The sequence below is a fragment of the Macrobrachium rosenbergii genome, chromosome 12 (genome assembly GCF_040412425.1).
Source record: "Macrobrachium rosenbergii isolate ZJJX-2024 chromosome 12, ASM4041242v1, whole genome shotgun sequence".
In the NCBI taxonomy this organism is placed as follows: Eukaryota; Metazoa; Arthropoda; class Malacostraca; order Decapoda; family Palaemonidae; genus Macrobrachium; species Macrobrachium rosenbergii.
In genome coordinates this window covers 115895498-115922215 of record NC_089752.1, presented here as the reverse complement: position 1 = coordinate 115922215, position 26718 = coordinate 115895498, and the positions used below count along the sequence as shown (strand labels likewise).

Genomic DNA, 26718 nt, shown 5'->3' with positions numbered 1-26718 from the left:
TTTTACCGAAGGAAAAAAAACAGATGTTTGTTTTACACAGTTTATCACATGTGTAAGATACCCTTCTGTGTGGATGAAGGACTAAAACGAAATTGTGTAGTTATTATAGTAAAAACTAAAGTTAGTTTGGCTGAAAAACAAAACTATTAGCAGTGACATATTTACTGATGATTTTGTGAAAGCTAAAGTTAGTTTGGTTAAAAAATCATTGGGAGTTCTATATTGACAGATGATTTTGTGAAAACTAAAGTTAGTTTGGCCAAAATATCATTGGAAGTTCTGTATTGACAGATGATTTTGTGAAAACTAAAGTTAGTTTGGCTAAGAAATCGTTAGGAGTGCTATATTTACAAACAACTCTGTGGGTTCAGTAGCTAGACACTATTATATTAGAAAAAAAAATAATTTGGTCATAATGTGAAACCTCGCTCTATACCACGCATCCAGTAACACAGGTTGTCATATGTCAAGGACCTTTGGGAACTGGAAATATCATTCTCTCTTCTCTCTCTCTCTCTCTCTCTCTCTCTCTCTCTCTCTCTCTCTCTCTCTCTCTCTCTCATATGAAAATCTATCACAGGTACAGAATAATTATATGGCCGAATTTTCTCGTCTGAACTATTATCACTGTCTTATGTATAATAATGATTACATAGTATTCCCCTTCAGATATTAATCTTGTTTCAAAGATTTTCCTCTTATTTTCATTTCATATTTATATCTTTCACTGAACCTGACTTTTCTATTCCACTGTTATTCTTAAGAACCTAAAGATTTCTTAAATTCACCAACCAAATCAAACTTTCAGTTACCTCTTGCTTATTATTCTTCACCCCATAAAAAAAATACTATCTACCGGACTCAGGCCTGTAAAATCTCTCTTGTTACTTTGTCTGCTTAAATTATAAGTAAAAACAGCTTTTAATAAATGAACGAACTTCTCTTTCAGTACACGAAAAGGACAGCAACTTACTCTGGAGTAAGTCATTTCTGTTTAAGTGGAAATGTTTTTGATGTTCAATGTCTCTTACGTTTAGATAATATATGTCGTATGTAGCGACTTCCGATGTATCCGCTGTTGTTGCTGAAGAGCTCATTAACTGTTGACAGTTCCATTGTTCGGTGTATTTTATTTCACTGTTGATAGTTACAGTGTTCCGTGTGTTTTTATTTTACCATTGACGGTTGCAGTGTTCCGTGTATTTTATTTTGCTCTTGAAAGTTACAGTGTTCCGTGTATTTTTATTTTACTGTTGATAGTGTTCCGTGTATTTTTATTTTACTGTTGATAGTTACAATGTTCCATGTATTTTTATTTTACTTTTGATAGTTACAGTGTTCTATGTATTTTTTATTTTACTTTTGATAGTTACAGTGTTCCACGTATTTTTATTTTACCATTGATAGTTACAGTGTTCCGTATTTTTTTTTTCATTTTACCACTAATAGTTACAGTGTTCCGTATATTTTTATTTTACCATTAATGGTTACAGTGTTCCATGTATTTTCATTTTACTTTTGATAGTTACAGTGTTCCATGGCTTTTAATTTTACCATCGATAGTTACAGTATTCCATGTATTTTTTTATTTTACAATTGATAGTTACAGTGTTCCGTATATTTTTATTTTATCATTGATAGTTACAGTGTTCCATGTATTTTATTTTGATTCAATGGCTGAATTATAGTGTATTTCCCGATATGTGTGTGCGTGATTCACTGACAACACATACTGCTTTAATGTGAAATACCATTAACAGAATTAATTTCCTTTTGTTAATCGCTGAATACCAGTGTTGGTACAAATAGACTGTTCCATGTACTTAACAAAATTTTGTGCCTTAGCAAGGACTGTCTGACAAGTCGCTGGCTTGAAGCTTATTCCATAGTCGCTTTATGTTGATGGTGGCTGATATAATTTAGTGGTTTTTCTAATAATAAGCCCAGGTCCATTTAGGTAAGTATAGTCCTGTTAGGTCTAGAATAGTTTTGGAAGCTTAAAGGGCGAAAGATACACACACACACACACACACACACATATATATATATATATATATATATATATATATATATATATATGTATGTATATATATGTATACATATATATGTATATATATGTATGTATATACTGAAGTTGATTTCTTGTCTGCTATATACACTTCTGTCGAATTCAGTTTGACAGAAAGGATATTTATAATCGAACCGATGCCATCTCCAATCCCAGCCATGATAGCTGAGTGCACGGTTATAACACACTCACATACACACACACACACACACACACACACACACACACACACACACATATATATATATATATATATATATATATATATATATATATATATATATATATATATATACGTATTTTTGAGTTATTTCTGTTTGTAAATATGGAAGAGTATAATATTAGTCGAACTCATGTGTCTGTTAAATTCTTAATTGTTGGTAACTTTTTCGACCTAACAGATATTGGTTCCTGCTGTCCTTGCCACTGGAATCTTTTTCCTTGACAGCGAGCTAATGAGAAATTCCTTTTTTATCGAAGGTCTCACCGATCTTTGTAACTTAATGGAGAACTCAAGTTATGAGTTTTAGTTGAGCCCAGTTGCGAAGACTTCCCTGTTAACATCAAGTTTGACGCCCACTGCACCTGAGGTTCCCGACTTGTCATTTTTTGGTTTTCAGTTTCAAATTCTATTTACGATTTCCCTCTGGTCATGAAACGGGTGACGGGAAGATCTGTCTCTCTCTCCCTCTCTCTCTCTCTCTCTCTCTCTCTCTCTCTCTCTCTCTCTCTCTCTCATTTTACAAAGTCGTGTATGACGGCATACCGTCACTGGGCTCAACCTCCCACTCCCCAATTTCGGTTCACAATGAATTATCAGGATATCTGGCAAGACTGCTTCTGCCGTGACGTCACTTGACATCTTATGACTTCCCCATTAATACGGGACGCCTCTCTCTCTCTCTCTCTCTCTCTCTCTCTCTCTCTCTCTCTCTCTCTCTCTCTCCCTTTGCTTGGGGCAGAGACGGGCATAAATCCAAAAGACGGATGGCTATGCTATTCGTTTCCGCCAGTCGCGGCGCGAAAGGTTGATGCCTCTCTCTCACATTTCATCAGGGGTCTTGAATTACCGGCTGTGTGATTTCAGGTGGGGTGTGGAAGAAGAGAGAGAGAGAGAGAGAGAGAGAGAGAGAGAGAGAGAGAGGTCTTGGATTCGACTGCTGGGGAAAGGTGGCTTCTCGTACTCTTCTTAAGTCCTCCTTAGACGCTGCCTTTTAGCGTTCCTCCCCTTTGAGTTTCCTGGTTTTTTTCTCATTCCAAGAAAGGTGGAATTTATTCCTTCCTGTTCTCTTCTCAGTCTTCCTCGGACGTTGCAATTCAACGTTCCTCCTCCCATTTTGCTTCGTTTTGTTTCTCTCTGTTTTTTAGTTTCTGTAAAAGAAAACTACTGCGACGGCTTTGTCTGTCCGTCCGCACTTTTTCTGTCCGCCCTCAGATCTCAAAACCTGCTGGGGCTAGAGAGCTGCAAGTTGGTATGTTGATCATCCACCCTCCAATCATCAAACATATCGAATTGCAGCCCTCTAGCATCAGTAGTTTTCATTTTATTTAAGGTTAAAGTTAGCCATAATCGTGCGTATGGCAGCGCTATAGGTATACCAACAACACAGGCCACCACCGGACCCTGGCTGAGTTTCATCGGCCGGGGCTAAGAGTTTTATGGGCCGTGGCTGAGGCCACCACCGGACAGACAACTCGATGCAGTGTTTACTTGTTATAGCTTTGTATTAATGCTAATAACACTATCATTCGATTTGCGAGATAGACACTACTTTGGCCACCAAAAGTATCAGATTCTTTGATAGATCGTATTGCTTTAATTTCTTCAGATATTTCTCAAATAACTTCATGCTTTAGACTCAACCTTCCTGAGAAAATGAATGAAGTTATTCATCGCGTGTCGCCAGTCAGTCAGCGTCTCTCCCTTCCCAATGACGCTCTGATGAAAAATCACAAATGAAACTTGACACTTGAAAAGTTATCTAAAGAGTAAAAAAAACCTGTAACCTGTTCAGGCAGTTAAGTTTCATTTTATATCAACGAAGGGACCTCACTCTACCCTTATTTGCTCTTTCATTACACACACACACACACACACACACACACACACATACATATATATATATATATATATATATATATATATATATATATATATATATATATATATATATATATATATACATATATATATATATATATGTATGTATGTATGTATATAAAATGTAAGGGCAAATGAAATTATGTTGAGACCCTGTTTTGATACAGAGTAAAACTCAGTGGAAGTCCTTGCTCCATTTTTTACTTTTTTTTTATTCTTTAATTTTCTAATATTGACAAAGAAGCTCACGTGTGCGCCAGAAAGGTTTATTTTTTCTTTTCTTGTAAGCTGGCACTGACTTTTGTAGCTATGCTAGACACCCCTTGTCTTGCGTATTTCATTATTCTCCGCTTCATTGTAATCTCATTGATCCTAAGTATCTATTGTTTTAGAGTGATCGTTGTTTTAATGTTGAATATCGCGATTCAGTTGACATAACTTGAACACCATACTTACGTATATTTAAATTTGGGTATTTTCATGTTTCTGAATTTTTTTTATTAAATAGTATTCCTATTCTATAGTAAATTGAAATGTGTAAGATTTAAAAACCTCGTCACATTTGCTGCGTCGTCACATCCTAAAGTATTTGTGGGTTAATATCAGATTCGTCCCTCTAAACCTTTTAGAGATAAACTTTTTATTCACTCGTGACTAAAAGCGTACAAGTCCGGTGCAAGGAAAAAATGGCCCATTCCTCTTGCAGATGTCTAAACGAGGCGAAACCTATCGTGATTCATACTGTGTTTTCCGTATCTTTCCTATTGTACTTTGCGTTTAAACATCTGGGGCTGAAAGGTGAGTTTTCTTTATGGGTCTTGTGGATTGGAGTACTTAGCTTTTACCAGAACATAGTTTTGAGTATTTAACTCTTATCAGCAATAGTTTGGAGTACTTGACTCTCATCAGAACATAGTTTTGAGTATTTAACTCTTATTAGAAATAGTTTGGGGGACTTAACTCTTATCAGAAATAGTTTGGAGTACTAAACTTGTATCAGAAATAGTTTGGAGTCCTTAACTTATCAGAAATAGTTTGGAGTACCTAACTCTTATCAGAAATAGTTTGGAGTACTTAACTTTTATCAGAAATAGTTCGGAGTACTTAACTCCTCTCAGAAATAGTTTGGAGCACTTATAACTCTTATCAGAAATAGTTTGGAGTACTTAACTCTTATCAGAAATAGTTTGGAGCACTTACAACTTTTATCAGAACATAGTTTTGAGTACTTAACTCTTATCAGAAATAGTTTGGAGTACTTAACTCTTATCAGAAATAGTTTGGAGCACTTACAACTTTTATCAGAACATAGTTTTGAGTACTTAACTCTTATCAGAAATAGTTTGGAGTACTTAACTCTTATCAGAAATAGTTTGGAGCACTTACAACTTTTATCAGAACATAGTTTGGAGTACTTAACTCTTATCAGAAGTAGTTTGGAGTACTTAACTCTTATCAGAAATAGTTTGGAGCACTTACAACTTTTATCAGAACATAGTTTGGAGTACTTAACTCTTATCAGAAATAGTTTGGAGTACTTAACACCTCTCAGAAATAGTTTGGAGCACTTACAACTTTTATCAGAACATAGTTTGGAGTATTTAACTCTCATCAGAAATAGTTTGGAGTACTTAACTCTTACCAGAACATAGTTTGGAATACTTAACTCTTATCAGAAATAGTTTGGAGCACTTAACTTTTATTAGAACATACCATGGAGTACTTAACCTTTATCAAAAAAGAACGTGCCATGGAGTATTTAACCTTTATCAAAACTCATTTATTTACTCTCATTGTCTAGGATGTTTTATGGTGTCATTCTCCAACGCAAGACAAGTGAAATCTAGTTTAGAATTTTTATGCAAGGATACAGTAATCAGAAAAGTTTGCATTACATCTGTATATTCGCTTTATTAACATGCTGTGACCACAAGATGCTTGGGGAGAATGCATGGAACGAAAACTTGAATTACGGAACTCGAAATGTCCTTCAAACGAAATAAATAAGGCCCCGTGAGGGTGGGTAGCGCCGTCAGTGCACCTCACGTGGTGCACTGTAGGCATTATTTGAGAGTCTTTGCAGCATCCCTTCGGCCGCTAGCTGCAACCTCTTTCGTTCCTTTTATTGTACCTCCTTTCCAATATCCTTTCTTACATCTGACTCTCCACCCTCTCTAACAATTGTTTCATAGTGCAACTGCTTTGAGGTTTTCCTCCTATCACACCTTTCAAACCTTCTTGCTTTCAATTTCCCTTCCAGCGGTGAATGACCACATAGCCCCCAGTGCTTGGCCTTTGGCCAAATTCGTTATTCAGTTCTGTTCCGAGATAAACGATGTCTCGTATGTGAAAGTGCCCACCTCGATCAGACGCGAAGACGCTGTCCACAAGTCGAACTTGAGTTTTGAAAGCGGTTGAATATTGAATAACTGACGGTAATGGGTATGTCTGAGATGCCCAGACGGGGGCGGGGTTGAGGGACAGGGGGCTTCGGCTGGCCAGGAGACTGACCCAAATACCTTTTCAGAAACAACAGCTAAAGCCAATATACCCCGAGGCCAGTTACCCCCTCGACACGAAGCCCACGCACCCGCTACACTCGCAAATGCAGCGTCTTTCTTACTTCCCTAAACAAATGCTATAGTTACATTCGCCTTCGCACATGCCGCGTTTAATTATAGGCGCGATGGCTTCCTCCGGACGGAAAAGTCTTCAGACGCGTTGTTTACATCGCTGATGTCAAAACCTTTCTTTCCACCCTCCCCCCCCCCCCCCTCCCCCTTGTCTGAAGGGGGTGGTTGTGTTTTGGGTGACTGACTGCGTAGCTGCTTTTCCAGTCAGCCTAAACTGTTTTCTCGGTTTTAAGATTCAGACGGGAAACACTGTCTCCTTTTTTTTTTAAACGAGGGGATCTGGGTCAGTAGATCATATGCACAGTGTTTTCAAGGCCGTGTCATGTCTGCAAGACGAGCTAGTTAAGATTCTCTCTCTCTCTCTGATTTGTTAATCGGACCTGAACTGGTGATAGAATATTCTTTTATGCATGCAACTGAAAACTGAAGTTTATTGAATTTTCAGGACGCCCTAAAGTCTTTAGAAGCCCGAACATCTATTATTTTGGATACTATCCTTCTAAAGGAGTCCGAATCCTGTTTATTTTCAGCAAGATGATTGTGGGAATGGATGTCCTGACGGGTGTCACGAGATCTCATGAGAAGAAGGAGGACTATTTCAGTTCAGCGGAACAGTAGACGAGATAGTGCCTGTACGAGAGAGAGAGAGAGAGAGAGAGAGAGAGAGAGAGAGAGAGAGAGAGAGAGAGAGAGAGGACATCTTCCTCTTTCAAAAGAAGATCTGGAAAGGCAGGATTTTTTTGTATATATATGATTTGCCTTTTATTTCATCTTAATAAAGAAAGGGGTATCCGCAACCCCTGTATGAGAAATGTCTCAAACAAAGAGCAACTTTGTCTTGAAGAATGTCTCGAAGGTATCGTTGTCTCACTGACTGGCCCTGTAAAGCAAAATTTTTGAAATATGACAAAATATGTTACTGAAGGAAGCAGCACTATACAAATCTTCACTATACACAAGCACAAAATCGTCTAATTGTTGGCTATTTTTTCTTGGTCATTCTCGATTTTACTTTGTCACCTTTTAAACGCTCGTATAATTCTTTGTTTTCATAAGTATACGAGGCTACCATCAAACTTCAGTAGATGTGGTGAGAGAAGTCTGCGTATTTGGACTCTCTCTCTCTCTCTCTCTCTCTCTCTCTCTCTCTCTCTCTCTCTCTCTCTCTCTCTCATATACGAGCGTGCACGGACATCCGACTCTCATCATGCAACTTTATTCCCCGACATCCTTGCAAAGTGCCTTTCATCTTAATCCTCTCGATGTTTAAAAGCTGTCTCGCCGAACGAATTTACTTTGTCGTCGAGTCTAAGAAAAAAAAGGATGAAAGGAAATGGGGGGTTAAAATGGTAGTAACAGGGAGGAGAGAGAGAGAGAGAGAGAGAGAGAGAGAGAGAGAGAGAGAGAGAGAGAGAGAGAGAGAGAAAGTGCAGTGCCTCTCTGGTGCCAACTTCTGCCAGATGTTGTTTGTGTCGCCTGCTCGTAAAAGAGGGAAGGAGTCTCTCTCTCTCTCTCTCTCTCTCCTCACCTTTCTTTAAGGTAGGGATAAGGTGGGTACGATTTCGGGGAGGTGAGATCAGAAGGTTTCTCCCGCCCCCAACCCATCCACACTCCCACCCACCAACTCCCAGACCCGTCTGGATGTCAAATTATTAGATATGTTGGCACTTTTTTTTTTCTGGTGGACATTCACTTTCTATTATGATATTTTTACATGAAGGGTTTTTTTTTATAACACGGTTATCACTTTTCAGCTTAGGTAAAGATCAATTAAAACTTCATTCTTTGACTTTTTGTTTAAAAGAAACATTTTATTTCTTAGCCAGTGGATTACAGCAGAGTGGGCGATTAATATCTTCAAGGCATTCCATAAGGAAGAGCAAATCATCACACTCTTAGCTGATCGGAATTGGAAGAGATAAACAGAAATAACATTGCTCTGTGATGCAGAAAACATTGGATAAACGAAAGGATAAACAGAATCAGCGCGTTGAAAGAAAGAAAAGAAAAAAAATGGGGAAATCTTTCGAAATGTTTGTGTGCAGTACTTCAGATCCGACAACTCCCGGCCAAAAGTTCCCGACACGTGACTTGAAAGTGCGGGGACGCCCACGGGAGACACTCGGCTATTTCGAAAATCCCGGTGGAGCAACAAGTCGCCGGAATTGCGCAGGTACTGAAAGTGAGGGCCGTTGTCTCTGCAGAGGTCCCCCCGCGGGCGGGGTTAGAGCTGTCAGTGCACCTCGTCCGGTGCCCTGTAGGCGTTACTTCAGGTTCTCTGTAGCGTCCTTTCGGCCCCTAGCTGCAACCCCTTTCATTCCTTTTACTGTACCTCCGTTCAAAGTCTGTTTCTTTCCTCTTACTGTCCTCAACCCTCTCCTAACAATTGGTTCATGGTGCAACTGCTTTGAGGTTTTCCTCCTGTTACACCTTTCAAACCTTTTTACTGTCAATTTCAGTTACAGCACTGAATGACCTCATAGGTCTCAGCGCTTGGCCTTTGGCCTAAAACCTATATTCTATTCTATTTTATTCTATTCTATTCTATTCTATTCTATTCTGCAGTGATCTGTCCTTCTCCACACTGCCCTAAAATGGAAGACTGCAGTGTCTGCAAAAATACAAAACTGAGAAAAATGGTAGATACTCCCCACCCTTACTGCTGATTTAGCAGATACTGCAAATGGGACCCCCTGAATACTGGTGGAAAGCATTGAAGAATCATTCTGAGAGTGCAGTAACTTGTGTATTAGTGTTTCAGGAGGCCAATAGGTGGCATATCTCAATTTCGGAAATTTTGCAGATACTGCAGTTTTCCACTTTAGGGCAGAATAGATCATTCGAGGCGCTTCGACAAACCTCATATTAAAGAGGACCAATACACGTTCGGTACAGAAGACTTCTCTCCCGACTCGGTTTTCGAAAAGCTCTGTCGTCTCCAAAGAGAGATTATGAGAAACTATTCTATGAATCAATGACAATTTTTTTTTATATATGTTTTCCTTCTGTTGCCAGTAACCTATATAAGGTCAGCCAGAAGTACCCAAGTGTCATGGTTGAGATTTGTTCTGTACATGTTAGGAGTTATGACAGTTCCTCATATAAAAGACAGCTTGCCAAGAATGCATTTCTTGCATATTATATATATATATATATATATATATATATATATATATATATATATATATATATATATTCTCGTATATATGTATGTATATATATTTATGTATGTATATGTATAAAATTTGTGTGTATGTGTATATGTATGTGTATGTGAATGAAGCCAGTAATTGAAAACAGGACGAAACAAATATATACAATCGAATTTAAGGAAACAGTAAAGGGTAAAGAATTGCCAGGACAGATAAACAGCACGCAGTTCTATTTTGTAAGAGACTTCTGTAGAGGTAAATATAGAAATTATTTTTACGTGGAGGGTCCTAAGCCCTGTGGGAAAGCTCTGCCAAAGGGGTTCTGTAATGTTTAAAAAAAAAATACTTTGAAGTTTCTGCTGTATTTTTGGCAGAAAGTCCTTTTGCAAGATTCTCGCAGATCGCAGTGCTCAGGAATTACAGTCTCTCTCTCTCTCTCTCTCTCTCTCTCTCTCTCTCTCTCTCTCTCTCTCTCTCTCTGCTCCAGGACCACGCATAAAAAAGAAAATTCTGAACTCAAAATCCCGATAGATTGTTCTAAACAATCTCACTTAGCCTTTGTGGGCAGTCGCCAGGTATCTGCCCATTGCAGGTGCATTTCTTTGGTCTGACTACTGTGCCCCTTATAGCGCCTAGAAAATTCTCTCTCTCTCTCTCTCTCTCTCTCTCTCTCTCTCTCTCTCTCTCTCTCTCTCTCTCTCTCTCTCTTTGACGCAGTGGACGACGAGAGTCGGGCTATTGCCAAATGCAGCGAATTCAATGAGATTGCAAAGTTTTCCCTCATGACGTGAACTCTGTAATTGTTGTCGTATCGAGTGGGAATTTGCTTTGTTATGTTTTGGGGTTGGTGCTTATTCACTCTCTGGGCAGATGCGATTCTTTCTGCAGGTTTGGAGCAGATCGTGCACCATTTGTTGTGCGCGAGTCCTTTGTTATGAAAGTGAGAGATGAATCATATGTGTATATATATATATATATATATATATATATATATATATATATATATATATATATATATATATATATATATATATAATCACGAAAGTATGGAACGTGATGAATATAAAAATAAAGGCAATACCGCGAAGGAAAGTGAAACAACGGGTGGTGCTAGGCCTTTCGACTTAGTGTCCTTTACTTAGCAGTAAAGGACCGTAAGTCGAAAGGGCCTAGCACCACTCCGTTGTTTCACTTTCCTTCGTAGTATTGCCTTCATATATATATATATATATATATATATATATATATATATATATATATATATATATATATATATATATTAATGTTAAAAACAAACACTCGTGTAACAATGTTATTTCCGTTGCTTCCCGTTCCAGTGTGACACATATGATACATTTTCTCACTGGTTATTTCACTGATTAATCCAAAGTTCCTAACTTCATGTGGCAATTGCACGAGGAAAACCCTTAAATAAGCAAATCATGACCGACGCATTGAATGTGAAAAGGCGTTTCCGTTCCAAGGAAAGTTGAGTCTCTTCTCAAGAAAATGGCTCCATTTGTCAAGTGAAGGAAATTCCTATTCATTTCAGTCATTTGGGCATTTGTTGGTAGCGTCGCATCAATACCAAGACCAGATACTTTTTATAACAGCATTGATTGTTTTGCCTTTTCCTACTTCTGGCGCTCATGAAACAACAGTTCGATCAGTCACCTCGGTTCGAAATTCGTAGCCTTTAGAAGGGCGAAGTTTAAGAGTCCATTGAAGATTGGAACCAACCTTGATTTCGACCTTCAGTATTTCGTGAACATCCAGTTTTCAGTACCGTTTGATTCACAGCTTCGTAATGCAGCTATATTTGTAATGAGACGTGAAACGAAGCATGTTTCTCATCTGTGTCCTCTTATCACCTTTTCGTGATGGTGTTTCATGGGTCGGTCACTGGCTGCTTCTAATTTCTGTATGGTTCGTAATTTTTTTCTTTTTTTTTTTCTTTTTGGTGTTATGCGTTCGAATACGTTGCCGTCATCAGCCAACATAAACCGAGGGCGAAGTCGAAGCCTGCTGCCAACGTGTGGGCGCTAATGTGCATCATCTCTCGAAAGAGGGGGGGCCATAAGCCCCCCGGGTGCGGTGGGGATCGGCGTGCCCTCTTGCATGATGAGTTACAATGGGTGAGGAGGCTGCTACGCCGGTGAGGGCAAGGGGTTGCAGAGCTTGAATATATATAAAGAATAAACCCTTGCGACTTATCTCAGTTATCTTCGAAAGGTGGGGGAGGAGAAGTGTGTGTGTGTGTGTGAGGCTGAGGGATTTTGGTGGTGGAATAATTCTGCAGCAACATGGTGGCTCCAATTTTCAGTCAGAATGTGAGTTGCGTGCTGCGGGTATGACAGCCTGTCATTGATTAATCAGGGAATAACGATTCTTGTTTACTCTTTAGCATCTCTGAAAATATCAACAGTGTGTATTCCTCCTGTTACTTAGTGGTTTATTTAATGAAAACAACAGAAAATATTAAAGCATCTTAGTTTCAGAACGAGGACGTCATGTGTGACCACGTCTGGTCTAAATTTAGTCAGTGGTGGTACTTGTGTGATGCAGAGAGGACTCATCCCTCAGACACCCTGTTATTTCTGAGGGAGGTCGCCTGTTTGTAATTGTATGGCCATATTAGGCCAGGTAATTCTCAGCTCTTGCTTGCACTGAATCAAAATAGATTATACATGCTTTGTTTTGTCCGTTAAGATGATTTGACTTCGGTAGGAGGAAATTAAAAAAATAATAGGTGATGAGCAATAAATTAGTTCCTCAGTTGAGAGAGGTTTTGGTTTTTGCTGACTTTGCGTTTAACTTCCCTGCCTTTACAGAGGCGTGTGCAAGTCTCTTTTGCCACAACCATCGTCTGTGCAAGTTAACCAGTTAATAATTTTTTGTCTCGGGTATAAAATATTTAGGATATTTTTTATACATACATTAAAGGCAGAACCATTAGCTTCTGGGTTATTGTAGTATACATGTTCACTAGCCCCCTATTCTTCTCCCTATCCATAAGAAAGGGAACAGACGAACGGATCAAATTTGTCTTAATCTTAGCTAGATGAGATAATCGAATGAAATTAAGGAGCATTCAGTAACCTGGTAAACATTACCTTTGTCCAATGAATCGTGAGATTGAAGGATAACGCCTTGATTAATATACGCGTGTTAAATTGCCGAACATACCGTTAGCTTTAATATGCCCCAAATGTTAGAGGTTACTCATAAATCATGATAAATCAAGATCCAGAGAATTATGTATGCTTAAATTCTTGGTGGGACGGCTGTGAATCATTTCTCCAAGAAGATCATTGATCTTGGTGAAAGATCCCTGTTTTGAGTTTTTAAAGGGTTTTGGTTTTCATGAAAATATCTTATGATTTTATAAAGATGTCTTTTTTTCTTATTTATGGAAGTTTTAACTCCATTAGAAATTAAATCTCCTCGATTTTACCTTTTTTAACGTTGACCTTTAGAATGTCTATTATAAACTCATTATTTATATAATTTCCATTTTCAGTCATTCTCGTCATAGCGCTGAATGACCCTATGGGTCCCAGTGATTGGCTTTATGCCTGAATCACATACTCGTATTCCTTAATGAAAGATAAACTAGATGTTAGATGTCTTGATTTTAAAGGATTCCTCCCCAACCAATGGTTAACCTCTCTTCAAATTTCCCTCAAAAACAAACGTTTTTAGTTTTCTGTAGAAGAAAACTATTGTGCCGGCTTTGTCTGTCCGTCCGCACTTTTTCTGTCCGCACTTTTTCTGTCCGGCCTCAGATCTTAAAAACTACTGAGGCTAGGGGGCCGCAAATTGGTATGTTGAACATCCAACGTCCAGTCATCAAACATACCAAATTGCAGCCCTCTAGCCTCAGTAGTTTTCACTTTATTTAAGGTTAAATTTAGTCAGAATCGTGCCCCTGGGAACGATAGAGGACAGGCCACCACGACCGACTGAGAGTTTCATGGGCTGCCGCTCATACAGCATTATACCGAGACCACCGAAAGATCGATCTATCTTCGGTGGCCTTGATAATACGCTGCAGCAGCTGTACAGAGAACTCGATTGCGCCGAAGAAACTTTGGCGCATTTGTTTACTTGTTTATTCTTAACCCGGCTCAACTGTCTTCCACATTTGTATTAAAATTCGCAATTCTTTGGTCTGCTTTTACAATAGTATTGATGAAACAGGAACATTTTTTTTTTAATTTGTTGCGGACGTGATAAGCAGGGCATGGAACACTTACGAACGTTTATCTCTTAACTCATTTTTCGTAGAGGGGTTTTGTTTTATTTTATTTCTATCCCTTTCTTTTAAATCTACTGTTAATTTCCTTGTGACATTTTGTATGTTAACTGTAAAGGAAAAAGTGAAGGATCTTTCTTTTATCTACTGGAAATTTCTTTGTGGCAGTTCGTGTATTAATTGCAAAGATAGAAGGACAGTAAGAAAGCTTTCTTTTCCGTCTCATATCTGGAGATACTATTTTGAGACTTGCACAGCCTCTCTAACCTAACTTACTCTTCAAAACAATGGTACCTTGGTTTCTAGCTAATATTCACCCATGGAACTTCAGGAGTTCAAGCGAAGGTGCAGTGCATTGCTACCCTAAAACTATTCTTCTTGCGTTTCAGTATATTTTTATCTGTTTGTTAATCTATTTATTTTTTTTCTTTTTTAATAATTGAGTGGGGTATCTTCTTAATATTCTTTGGAAACTTGAAATTCAAGTCAGTGGCCCCTTTGGTGGGCTTGTTCCTTATGAATAGGGTTCATCTTCTGAATAATAATAATAATAATAATAATAATAATAATAATAATAATAATAATAATAATAACGCCCATGTGGGAAAATTAGTTGAAAACAAAGTTGAAACTAACCACAGACGTATAACCACAAAGTACCTAATTTACTGATTGCCTCATTAAGAGGCACATCGGGCTTTTTAACAGATCGCAAAAACCTTTCTCTCTCGGCCAGGGGGTCTATACATATATATACACACCAAAAATCGTTAGAACTCTACAAATTTTGAACATTTATTTGCATAATTCGAAATGCTTGTCAGATTCCTAAACTAAGGATAATAAACTGTTTGCACATAAAACTATTTATTTATTTTCAATCCAGTGACCTCTCACGCCTCATTGTGACCCACTGCCGCTCTGAAATTCCCAGCTGCGTTGCTTTCCTATGCTTCACATTAGTTTGTTTGTCTCCGTTATTTTATGTAATCAGTCATTAATCAAATAATTTAAGCGATGGTTCTCTGCCAGTGAAGAGGTCCATACTTCTCCTCCAAGTGGCTATTAGTAGATGCAGTTTATCATAGCCTGACAGCAAATGAGTCACGCTTATTAACAGCAGAAATGACGCAGCGGTTCTTGCAATCTCTTGACGTTTCATAATTCCTAACAAGAACTCCTTGTACCCATAATTCTAAATGCAAGATCAAAATGAAAGTCATGGCAAGTAGTTTCAAAATTCCTAGCAAGAACTTGTAGCCGTAATTCTAAATGCAAGATCAAAATGAAAGTCATGGCAAGTAGTTTCAAAATTCCTAGCAAGAACTTGTAGCCATAATTCTAAATGCAGGATCAAAATGAAACTCATGGCAAGTAGTTTCAAAATTCCTAACAAGAACTCATTTATACCCATAATTCTGAATGCAAGATCAAAATGAAAGTCATAGCAAGTAGTTTCAAAATTCCTAACAAGAACTCATTTATACCCATAATTCTGAATGCAAGATCAAAATGAAAGTCATGGCAAGTAGTTTAAAAATTCCTAACAAGAACTCATTATACCCATAACTCTGAATGCAGGATCAAAATGAAAGTCATGGCAAGTAGTTTCAAAATTCCTAACAAGAACTCCTTGTACCCATAATTCTAAATGCAAGATCAAAATGAAAGTCATGGCAAGTAGTTTCAGAATTCCTAACAAGAAATTTATGCCCATATTTCTTAATGCAGGATCAAATTGAAAGTCATGGCTGGTAGTTTCAAAATTCCTAACAAGAACTTGTAGCCATAATTCTAAATGCAAAATCAAAATGAAAGTCAATTGGCGATTACAATAGAGTCACATTCAGTGGCTTCCTCCATCTCTTCCTCGTCTAAAAATGCTAACGATCCCCAATTCGTCTTTCAGCTAAGCTCCCCATCCTACGGCACCACCGGAAGATATGGCACCTCGGCCACCACCTCCTCCAGTCGCGACACGAACGCAGTGCCGACGGTATCGTACCGGGCAGCGCTGAGCCGAGAGGCCTCACTCGACCGATCCGGATCGGATACCAACCGGGGATACGGGTCCGGATCAGGTAAGGTCGTGGTCGCCGATGGTGGCTTCGAGTTGGAATTTTTCTGATAAGCCAGTCATTGAACTGTGGCATTATACTGTAAGCTGTGTTATACTGTAGGTATTTACTGATTAGAATATTTTTTCATAGTTCTTTGAACGGTGTTTTCATTTTTATATATATTTTCTCCCTTTAGTGTGAGGTAAACTGTTTATAGTATGTAGAATCTGCATAAGGTAGTTTCTGATGATTATTTTATGACTTTTATCTATTCTAGTAAATCTGGGACTATTTGACACCTATAGAAAAATTCAAGTTGAATTCTGTCATTTGGGTGAAATGGGGTTTATGTGAATTGCATGTTTTGAAAAAGATGATTGGTAAATTCTTTGTATACTAAACTTTATATTTTTTTAAGCAATATACTTCGTTCAAAATTCTTTTTGATGTTCTAAAATTGTAGAGCACAGTTTGGTTACGAAGGAAACAGAATGGATTAATATTCTGCAATAGTAAAGTAATCAGTAAATTTTTTTGTTTATAATTCTTTAAAGAACCCGCGTTTTCACGAAGTACTTAATGAAACAAAATTGTGAAAACTCTATCAATAGTTACGTGGATAATTCTGCTATTAAAAAGAAATCTTGAAAGAACCCGCCCTTTCACCAACTAGTGAAACAAAATTGTAAAATCGCGATCAACAATTACTTAAAATATTATTGTCAGAGGCCTTACACGCCTTCTTTCCCCAAGTCCAGTTTCCACGTATGCAGTTTTGGAGACTGGACTCGAGTCAGGCTTTTGATGTCACGTCTTCGATTCACTTACGAATAAGTATCGCAGGAAAGAATGTTGATTATTCTCTTCCTGCCGTTACTCGTTCATTTTCTCTTTCAGAACCGAATTCGATTATGAGTAAAGATGGCAAGAACGTATTAAAGGAAGTGCTGGGGTATTTTCCCAAAGTTTCAGCCGTTGCACTGATCATTGCAAGCGTCAGATTATTTGTTTTTTCTCTCTTTTGATTGATCACTAGCGAAGTTTTACCCATGGGCCAATTTGTTTGCTCACGATTTGAGGTTACAGTCTCAGTACGAATTATATTTTCAGAGCTGTATGCAACTAATTTTTTTATATAAAACTTTTTCATTAGTCTTGTGGGTATTAAAAAGACAAAATCTATTAAATACAGGGAAGGTGACAGTAATAAACATATACCTGAAATAGCAAAATATTATTTTAGAGAAAAGTTACGCATTTATGTTCACTTCTGTGTAAGAACGGTAGATGTGTCTTCCACATGCAAACTCTACAACTAATTTCGTCGTTGTTCTGAACGCCTGCTGTACCGTAGGCTACAGCAGCAGCAGCACCTACTATAAGAGCCCGATATCCTCGACATACACGAGTAGATTCAGGGACAGGTACTCCCCGCCGAGTACTCGCACCAGTACAGGTACCAAACGCGTTCAATAGACTCTTTTATTAGATCAGTGGCAGTAACGTCCCCTTAGCTGTGGTGTTCGTGTTGGTGAATTACGTCAATACGAGACACTTAGTGGCGCTATTGTGACAGCTCACGTCCTGGAAGCACCCGCCAGAGACAAACTTTTTTGTCGAGGTGCTTCTATGTTGATTTGGTGTACTCAGTGTCTAGAAGACTCAGTCTCAGCTGTTTAGTGTGGTCCCTGTTACAAAGCTCAAACGATGGTTGTTTTTCTAGTTTAGCTTACTTTAACGTTAATGTTAGTGACATGCCATAACTAATTTATACGGTTAGTAAAACATCCATTAATCCAGTGGTTCTTAACCTTTTTGTTACCACGCCCCCTCTAAGAGTTGGTCCTTCCCTCCACGCCCCCCTTGCATCTGTGAGTAAAATTCCCTCCCAGATTTAAAGGAAAATGAAAAGAAAAAAGAGAAAGGGTGTTTTTATTTTTTGGGGAATGAATTAGTGAGACACTTGACACTGCTTCTTAGCGACTCTTGTTGAGAGAATAACGAATATAATTAGAGAATTTTCAATTTTTCCCTAGGGCTCGCGCCCCCCCCCCCTTTGGAAATTGCTGACGCCCCCCAGGTTGAGAACCACTGCGTTAATCTAACCCTGTCTAATTTCAGTGATAAACGCCATGGAATTTCCTAAAGAAAAGCTCTGATTATTGTCAGAGGTATACGGGAACATAGGCTGAATATTGGAGAATCTTTATAACTATTGTTAATCGCTCTAAACACGCAGTGCTTCCTCTAACCTAACTGTGATTAATGAAATGCTAAAAAGAGGCTGGTTTTGCTTTGTCACTGTTATCACGATAGAGGAAGATTGGGTTGAATGCTTCGTTCATCAGACTTGAAGTAATGCCATCTACTTTTTAGTTCACATCTACATGTTTTATCTTCATGCATAATGATTGATGACGATGAATATCGTACGCTCATTTCAAAGACTTTTGCACCGTTGTCGTTTAGCCAAAAATATTCCTTGACTCTCTACCCAAATTACTTTAAGTCGTAGGATTATTGTGTTTGATTGTAATGACATGTAGAGAATAGACTGAAAGCTTTTGCAATGATGAATGTTTAAGGAAAGGAATCTGGATGCTTTGGTAAGGAGTAGAAGGGAATAAGGAGTATAAGGGCTGCTGAAAGGATGGTAGAATTGTCAAGAAAACTAGCTCTGAAGCTTCTGAAGTTTTGTGCACAGGTGTCTCACCTTTGATTTAGTTGATCGAGATGAATGGGTCAGTAACAGCAGTGTTGATTTTATGTGAAATCTCCCTCCACACGCTTACATTTATCATAATCATCATTATCATTACCTCCAGTGCCTCATGACGCCAGTGACCTCTGTACAGATTCGCCACTCGTGTTGTTCGTGTGCTTTATCGTCCACAAATCTCCACTCATCTTCATCTCCCTTTCATCATAGCCTGATCTAATTAATGAACACACACACACATATATGTATGTATATATTACAGTGTTGTGTGTAACCATGTAAGGCTAGCAGCCTCATTCTTGAAACTCACTTGCTTAGAAAAGAGGGCTAACAGCATTCAGAGCTTCCTCTAAGGAAAAAGGAAAAGTTTGATATGATAATGAATTTCTGTAGCTTTGCTTTCCATAATTATTAGCTTATATACTGTATATATATATATATATATATATATATATATATATATATATATATATATATATATATATATATATATATATTATATATATATATATATATATATATATATATATATATATATATATAATGTATGTATGTATATATATGACATATTTGGATCCTGTTTCTGTGCTTTACTCTCGAAAAAGTGTTCCATATGTCAGGAATGTGTATAATACAAAATGGTGTTAGAGCTAGTACAGTCAGCATGAATAATCCGTGGTTTGAGAACAAACTAATAATCTAACACTTCTTTTTCAGGTGGCGGTACTTACACCTCACGTTTTGGCTCCAATGACAAGTCCTCTGCTGTCTCATCTCTTGCATCGAAGTTCAGTGATGTCAAGCCTTCCACCACGACATCCCCAAGGGTGCGCCCGACCTCCCTCTCCACAAATTCTACCAGTATTACATCTGCCACAACCACCAATGCCCTTAATAATTCCCTCGCTCCCCCATCACCTGTCACTTCAAGATTCTCTCAGGATTCCACTCGTTCCGAAGGAGGGAGGTCTCCCTCCGCATACACTTCACGACTCAGCAGTGGTACGAATTTCGACCGATCAGGCTACAACTCCGATGCGAAGTCAGGCTATGGCTCTGACTACAATAAGTCTGGTTATGGGTCAGGCTCTGGCAGCTACACAAATCGCTATAACAGCTACTCCCGTAGCAACAGCTATCTGAAAGATTCAGAGCCATCTGGAACTTACAGACCTTCATATAGTAGAGAAAACAGCTACCTTGGCAGTGAAACAGGTACTGGTTCTAGCTGGCGAAGTCGTATTTATGGAACAGATGTTGATAAAAATGCCACAGCAACCCCATACACTCGAACCAGAACTCAAGATTTGAACAGCACCTCTGGAAGTACTGTTGGAACTAGTTCTACAACAAGCAAAGGAAAAGATGTTTCTCTTCCACAATTCCAGGATGCTATAGATAAGCTTACAAAAGCTGCAATGGATGACAAAAGTCAGCCCAGAACACCTGAGGCTCCATCTCCAAATGCTGTTAGAGTCCTGCCAATCTTTGATCCAGGAGAGGTAAAGTTGAAAAACAAAGCTCCTGCAGATTTTAGTTCCGGTGGAGAAAGTTCTGATGAAGAGGGTAAGTCAAAGAAAGTCAATGGAAGTGAACCAGCACAAAAAGCCAGTACAACATCATCGACTACAGCTACATCTACCTCTACCTCTACATATGTTGCCCGACCTCTTCGACATTTGGCAGCAGTACCGTCATTGCCAACAAAACCAATTTCTTCTTCAATATCTGGTTTAGTTGAGGCTCCATCCTTCAAGTTATCCTCAAAATACTCTACGCTTGCAAGTGAGAGTATACCTGCTGCACCAACACCCCGCTGGATGAGAGATAAAGATGACAGTTCAGCCACAACCACAAATAGTCGTACTAGGTCTAACCTCACTGTGGGTGAATCAAGTCCAAAATCACTGTCACCTTTACCTCCTCGCTCTCCAGTTCCAGGCTCAGGAAAGACAGGGTCATCTGTGTCACCCAACAGGAATACTACATCTTCACCGACTGTTGAACTGAATTTTGTACCTGGGGTTGGTAACAAAGAATGCAGAAAGTCTGTCTTGAATATGGACCTTGACCCTAAAGATACTGAACTTATGAGAAAACAACAAGAGGAAAAAAGAGAGGAACTCAGGAGATTACGAAGACAACGGGGAAGTGAAGATGATAAAAACAGGAAGCCTCCTCCTTCATCATTGAGAACAAGGGCTGGCACTAAGACAGAGGAAACAGTCCAGTTAAAATCCGATCAGTCAAAAGTTAATGAAGAAGATGAAGGTGCTGGCAGTGGTGGGGAAAGCAAAAGAGATGATAAACCTCCAGTGCCTCCTTCACTAGAGAAGACTTCATCAAAAGGTCGGGTAGTTGAAAGAAAACATTCCAAGGGTAAAGGAGATGCCATGAGGCGTAGTGGCTCTATGCGCCGTTTCCGACAGTCATCTCAGGCTAGTAAATCTTCATCATCAGAAACCTCTTCAGACAGTGAAGAGGAAGTTCCAGTCGTTACTGTTACCCTTTCCCGCAGGAGACGACAGAGCTCTCGAGATGATGCTTTAGGATCCTCAGGAGACAATCACAGTCGACCCTCATCTCGCTCCTCTCCAAGAGGAGTAAAGAAGGGTTCTTCGGGTGAAATACAAGAGGGTAAAAAATCTCGCAACAACTCCTCATCAAATTTAGGAAGAAGATCTCGCAACGATTCGTCATCAAACCTCTCCAAATCGCGATCAGGTAATAATTCCCATGGAAGTATTGGGGAAGGAGAAAAATCACGCAGTAGCTCACGATCTGGAATTCTAGGTGACAAGAAGCTTTCTCTTGGACCAGATATTGATATTGGTGAGAGTAGGCCACAAGTTGTGAAAACATCAAGTAGCCACAGTAGCAGTAAATTGAGAAGGTCAGGAACAAAAATACAGCGAACAAAGGACCGAAAACCAAGTGAAAAGACTAGTTCAAGTTCCAGTGAATCATCAGAAACCTCTGACTCCAGTGAATCTGCAGGTGAAGAGGGTCAGTTCTTCTCCCTTTCTAAATCGAGATCTTTGAAAAAATCAAAGTCAGGATTGAACAATTATGCAGTGAACAGCGTAAATGATAAAAGGAACTTAGAAGAATTAGGTGACAGAACAAGTCCGGATGGTAAGGAGCATGTTTCCAGAACAAACTCTGATGTGAATGTGCAAGCTCAAGGTAGAGCCACTGCAAGCAAGAGTAGTTCAAAGGGCAATCTGTCTAAAAGTACCATTGATAAAAGCAATTCACTTGAACCATTTGAGTGGCCCACGGGAAGTCCTGAACTCCACATTTCTAAGAAAGCTGCTCAGGAAGAAAACTTTAATTTTGAGTGGTCATCAGGTAGCCCAGAATTGCACACATACAAGAAAGCTCAAGAACCAGCTGAAGATGACAACTTTGCATTTGAATGGCCTTCGGGAAGTCCTGAACTACACCTTCATAAGAAAGCCCAAGCGGAAGCTGCAGCAGAGAACTTCGCTTTTGAATGGCCATCGGGAAGTCCAGAGCTTCACCTTCACAAAAAAGCTCAAGAAGAAAGTGAGGCGGCAGACTTCAACTTTGAGTGGCCGTCAGGAAGCCCCGAACTTCACACCTATAATAAAGCACTGGCTGAAAGTGAGACTGAAAATGATAATGATAACTTTAACTTCGAGTGGCCTTCAGGAAGCCCAGAGTTGCATCTTCACAAGAGAGCACAGGCAGAGGCAGGTGGTAAACGGTCTCATTATCGTAACAGTTATGGGGACAGTGAAACTGAGACGGACTTAGGCTGGTCTGATGGTAGTGGCGACATCTCTAAAATGGAAAAGGTAGATGAAGAGAACGAGGAGGATTACACATACTTTGAGTGGCCCAGCAGCCCCGACTTTTCGAAGAAGAGGCCTTACAGTTATTACTCGGAGGGTTATGACACTCAGGGGGAGACAGAAAATTTCGAGTGGCCTAGCAGTCCCGAGCTGCCAAGGATGAAGAATCCCAAGTTTATCAGTTTTACAGAAGACATTGATAAACTTCTGAATGATAATCAGGGAGAAGAATCATTTGCTGCGATGGAGAAATTGATGGGATATTCCCCTCCGCCTGCAGAGGATGATGTGAATGAAGAAGATGCAGACGATAACAAGAGTACCTCGAGCAAAATTTCGAAGACAAGCAAAACGAGTGGCAAGGATTCTGTAGCTGGAGAAGAAGCAGAGGAAGAAGAGGAAGAGGAGGAGGAGGAGGAGGAGGAGGAGGAACAGTCGGAAGAGAAGAAGGAATCATTAAAAGACAGAGCGAGAAGAAACCTGTCATTGTTTATTGGTGAGTCGAGGAATTTAATGTTCTGTGGTGTATAGAATTTAAATATTATAGCTAATGCAATTGTCTTCCTTACCACAGAAAAATTTGAAAAAAGTTAAGTATACCTTAGTTTTACCAGACCACTGAGCTGATTAACAGCTCTCCTAGGGCTGGCCCAAAGGATTAGACTTACAGAAAAATTTGAAGCTAGGCGTAACTTGCTAGTACCCAGTGTTAGCTCTTCTGAGGGATGCAGTGATGAAAGACTGGGCCAAATAAATAGGTTTCTGCTCGGTAGGATCCTTATGAACCTTTTTTTTACATTTATTGAATTCATGTAACGAACACTTTCAAAGCTGTGTAACTCCTGCCCAATCGATTCAATTGTACACAACCGTGTTCTGCATAACAGATTAGGATTGTATTGTCTGTAACTACAACCTGTTAAGTCCCCTTGGTACCCACAGGAAAGCTGACCAACATAGACGAAATCCTGGGATCCGTCCTTCAGCCTCTGACATCCGTACCCATAGCTCCCAAAAGTAAGGCCTCAACGGCCAGGTCTGAAGATGGAGGTAGGTTCTGAGACTTTTTTTTTGCCCCATGAAAGTTAAGAGTTAGATGTTGAAGGCCCAATGTCCATATTCCTTAATGACATCGCTTGTTTTCTGGTGATCTTGAAATGTAGATCGCTACGGGACTGATATTTGAAGATGAGTGATGCTTAGTTTTTGGCGAACGGTTGAGCTTGTAGTAAGGAGTGCTCTGTGTGAAAATCATTTCTTAATGGTGGCACATTGTCCTAATTTGAAATTGTTCTAGGGGCACGTTAGTTTTCTGTATATTAAAGGTTACTTGCATCGAGTACGGTCATTAGAACCCAAATTCCTAGATAAGCAGTTAAGTAGTATTGATTTCAAAAACCATTTGGAAAATAATACAAAACCTTTTCTGCTGAGAGCAATATTTTCCTCAACTTGATATTGTCTGGGTATAAATAAATTGGTGGTTACTTTTGAGTGTGGCAGAGTAAACAGAATGTGGAAATGATCCATGAATACGTCCATCTAAGCTTTGATTGCTTGTGTAACCGTTCCAGGAACTTGGGTCGGAATTAAACAGAATCCAGAGGAGGTGAATGAGTTTTTCTCAGGATGGGAAATAGATCCAACGCTTAGAATTAATGCCCTGAGGGATCTCAAAACAAAGATTTTTGGTTAGGACCAACATTGCATTCACAGATAGAAGTCATGGTTACTGTAGCGTTTGTCAACCGCGTTTGGACTAGAATATACTTTTATCAGCAGGAATGACGAGTAAATTCAGCAAACCAGTATTTTCCAGCTCTTGTGTTTATGAAGAGTTGATCCTCTTTCCTTTGCTCACCACAGAATCCATCATTGACGATTGCATCCCAAAACCATTCTTGTTTCTCCCTTGTAGCCTCCCCATCCCTAGCAAGTCCCTCAGTCTGTGCACTGTACCCACGGTTTTGTTACTTAGACAACATCTTGTCTGCAGTCATTCCCCCTTTGCTGGTTGTTGTAACTGAACTGAATCAAACTGTGACATACAAATGAATTATATGTCTTCGATGTCAGTCCCTGTATTTAATATCCGACGTAGTTTTCCCCCCTGTTTTGCAGAAGTCACGTGATATGTGAATTCCTATTTTCTGTAGTTTCACAGGCAGTGTTTGAAATATCACACGGCTGTGCTGATGTTATGCCAGGTGGTTTATTCCCTGCTTCCTTCACAACTGTAGTTCGTTTGTAAATTTGTTACACCATGGAGAGTAACTGGAAGCCAAAGGTTTTCCTTCTGTATTTAAGAACACAGTTGTGATAGTAGCTGTTACTATATGGTTGATATTTGACTAAGAAAACAGTAGGCGCACGTAAAGACTGACTTGTGATTATTCTATGGAGTCCTGCATAAGCTGGAAGGAATTATTGCACTGAGAGTTGCTTTTTAACTTTTGTCCAAAACTATCCTGCCTAGTTGGAACTGGAAACCCCTTTATACCCTTGTTATTAGTGAACGATTGGCATCAGAAATTACAGTTTTTCTATTCAATAGCTCATTGTTGTTCTTTTTAAATGAAAAAGATGCCAGTATCCAGATGTTTGGAAAATACTGATGGCATTAGTAGTACTGGCTATATATATGTATATATACAATGTATATTTATATGTATATATGTTTTTTTATTTATTATTTATTTAAAAGTTGGCTATAGAAGGAACAGCCCAATAAGCCAGGAGAAGGAATACAAATCTTGATAAACTGCATAACATTACGCTTGGACGTGATATTTCATTCACTATCCCTTTTGAAGCAACATTGTAGCCTTTTTCAGTAAGTTTTTTTTTATGCCCTGATGTGATAATACGAGTCTTTCTAACTGATGTCTTTCTTTATCTAATCGTGGAACTAGGCAAAAACAAGAAGAAGGTTGTCAAGAAAAAGCAGGTTAAGAAAGGTGAACAAAAACTCATTCATATTCGATTGTTTTGCTTGCTTACTCCCAGGCTCATGCTTTTCAGCTTTGCGCTAGAGAGAAGTTACAAACTTTTTATGGATAGTATTTATACATTCAGTCTTTTATGTTTATTTTTTGTGCTTTTGAAGAAGCTGTTTTTTTCTTTATATTCAACACTATTGTGGCCTTGAGAGCCTGGGAGTAGCCTTAACATTCTAATTTGCTGTGTTCAGCAAAGCTAACAGATACGGAAAACCGCCTTCGAATTGCACAATGCAGGGAGCAACGCTATTAAAAAAAAAAACCTGATTTAGAGGTCTCTTGTTTCCTGCATTTCTCTCTCTCTCTCTCTCTCTCTCTCTCTCTCTCTCTCTCTCTCTCTCTCTCTCTCTCAGTCATGGAAGGACAACTCACTCTCTCTTTCTAAGAGTAATCACAGAACTACTCTCTCTCTCTCTCTTCAAGAGAGCAATCGCAGGCAGTTTTCCGTCACCTGTTTTAGCTGCTGAACGGCCTACTCTTCAGTGCCACTTTGAATCACTTTGTACTCAGTACTCAGGTTAGCCCATTTATGATACTGTAGTGCTTGTCGTCTAATCCCTACCATAAGAAGAAGGCACCTCTGATTAATTTCCACCCTAACATCGTGTCGAGACACCGGCGCCATCCTCATGACTCCGGGCGCCTTCTTTTGCCATAATCTATCTTGTGGCACTGGTAAAAACAGCTTGTGTTTCACTGGTTATAATTCATTCTTCTGCTCGGGCAATCTTTCCACTCTACGGCATATTGGATTTCTCTGTCTCTCCAGTATTACCTGTTTATCGTGTTTTGGTCTCTGGAATGCCCACTTGAATATGGCCCACCAAGGAGGATTATGACAATAGATGATGCCTCTTAACTACACCATGTTGTTCGTCTAGAATGATTAGAACACTGGCGAGTCACGCTTTGC

The 26718-nt window shown here is 39.1% G+C and overlaps 1 protein-coding gene across 28 annotated transcripts in view; it reads left to right on the top strand.

The window, feature by feature from the left end:
- The window catches only part of Fhos (Formin homology 2 domain containing), a 395727-nt gene that overhangs the window by 76013 nt on the left and 292996 nt on the right, over positions 1-26718 (top strand). For 22 of the 28 annotated variants that reach the window (XR_010854740.1, XR_010854736.1, XR_010854737.1 and 19 more), the window contains exons 2-7: positions 950-979; positions 16119-16290; positions 17624-17725; positions 19706-23302; positions 23749-23856; positions 25719-25763. Coding sequence is in view for 18 of the 28 variants with exons in the window: in XM_067112895.1 (XP_066968996.1) it covers positions 950-979; positions 16119-16290; positions 17624-17725; positions 19706-23302; positions 23749-23856; positions 25719-25763 (4054 nt within the window). In the remaining 10 variants the exon portion in view is untranslated. The remainder of the gene's footprint in view (positions 1-949; positions 980-16118; positions 16291-17623; positions 17726-19705; positions 23303-23748; positions 23857-25718; positions 25764-26718) is intronic. The other 6 variants (XR_010854742.1, XR_010854739.1, XR_010854738.1 and 3 more) reach the window with 4 other exon arrangements.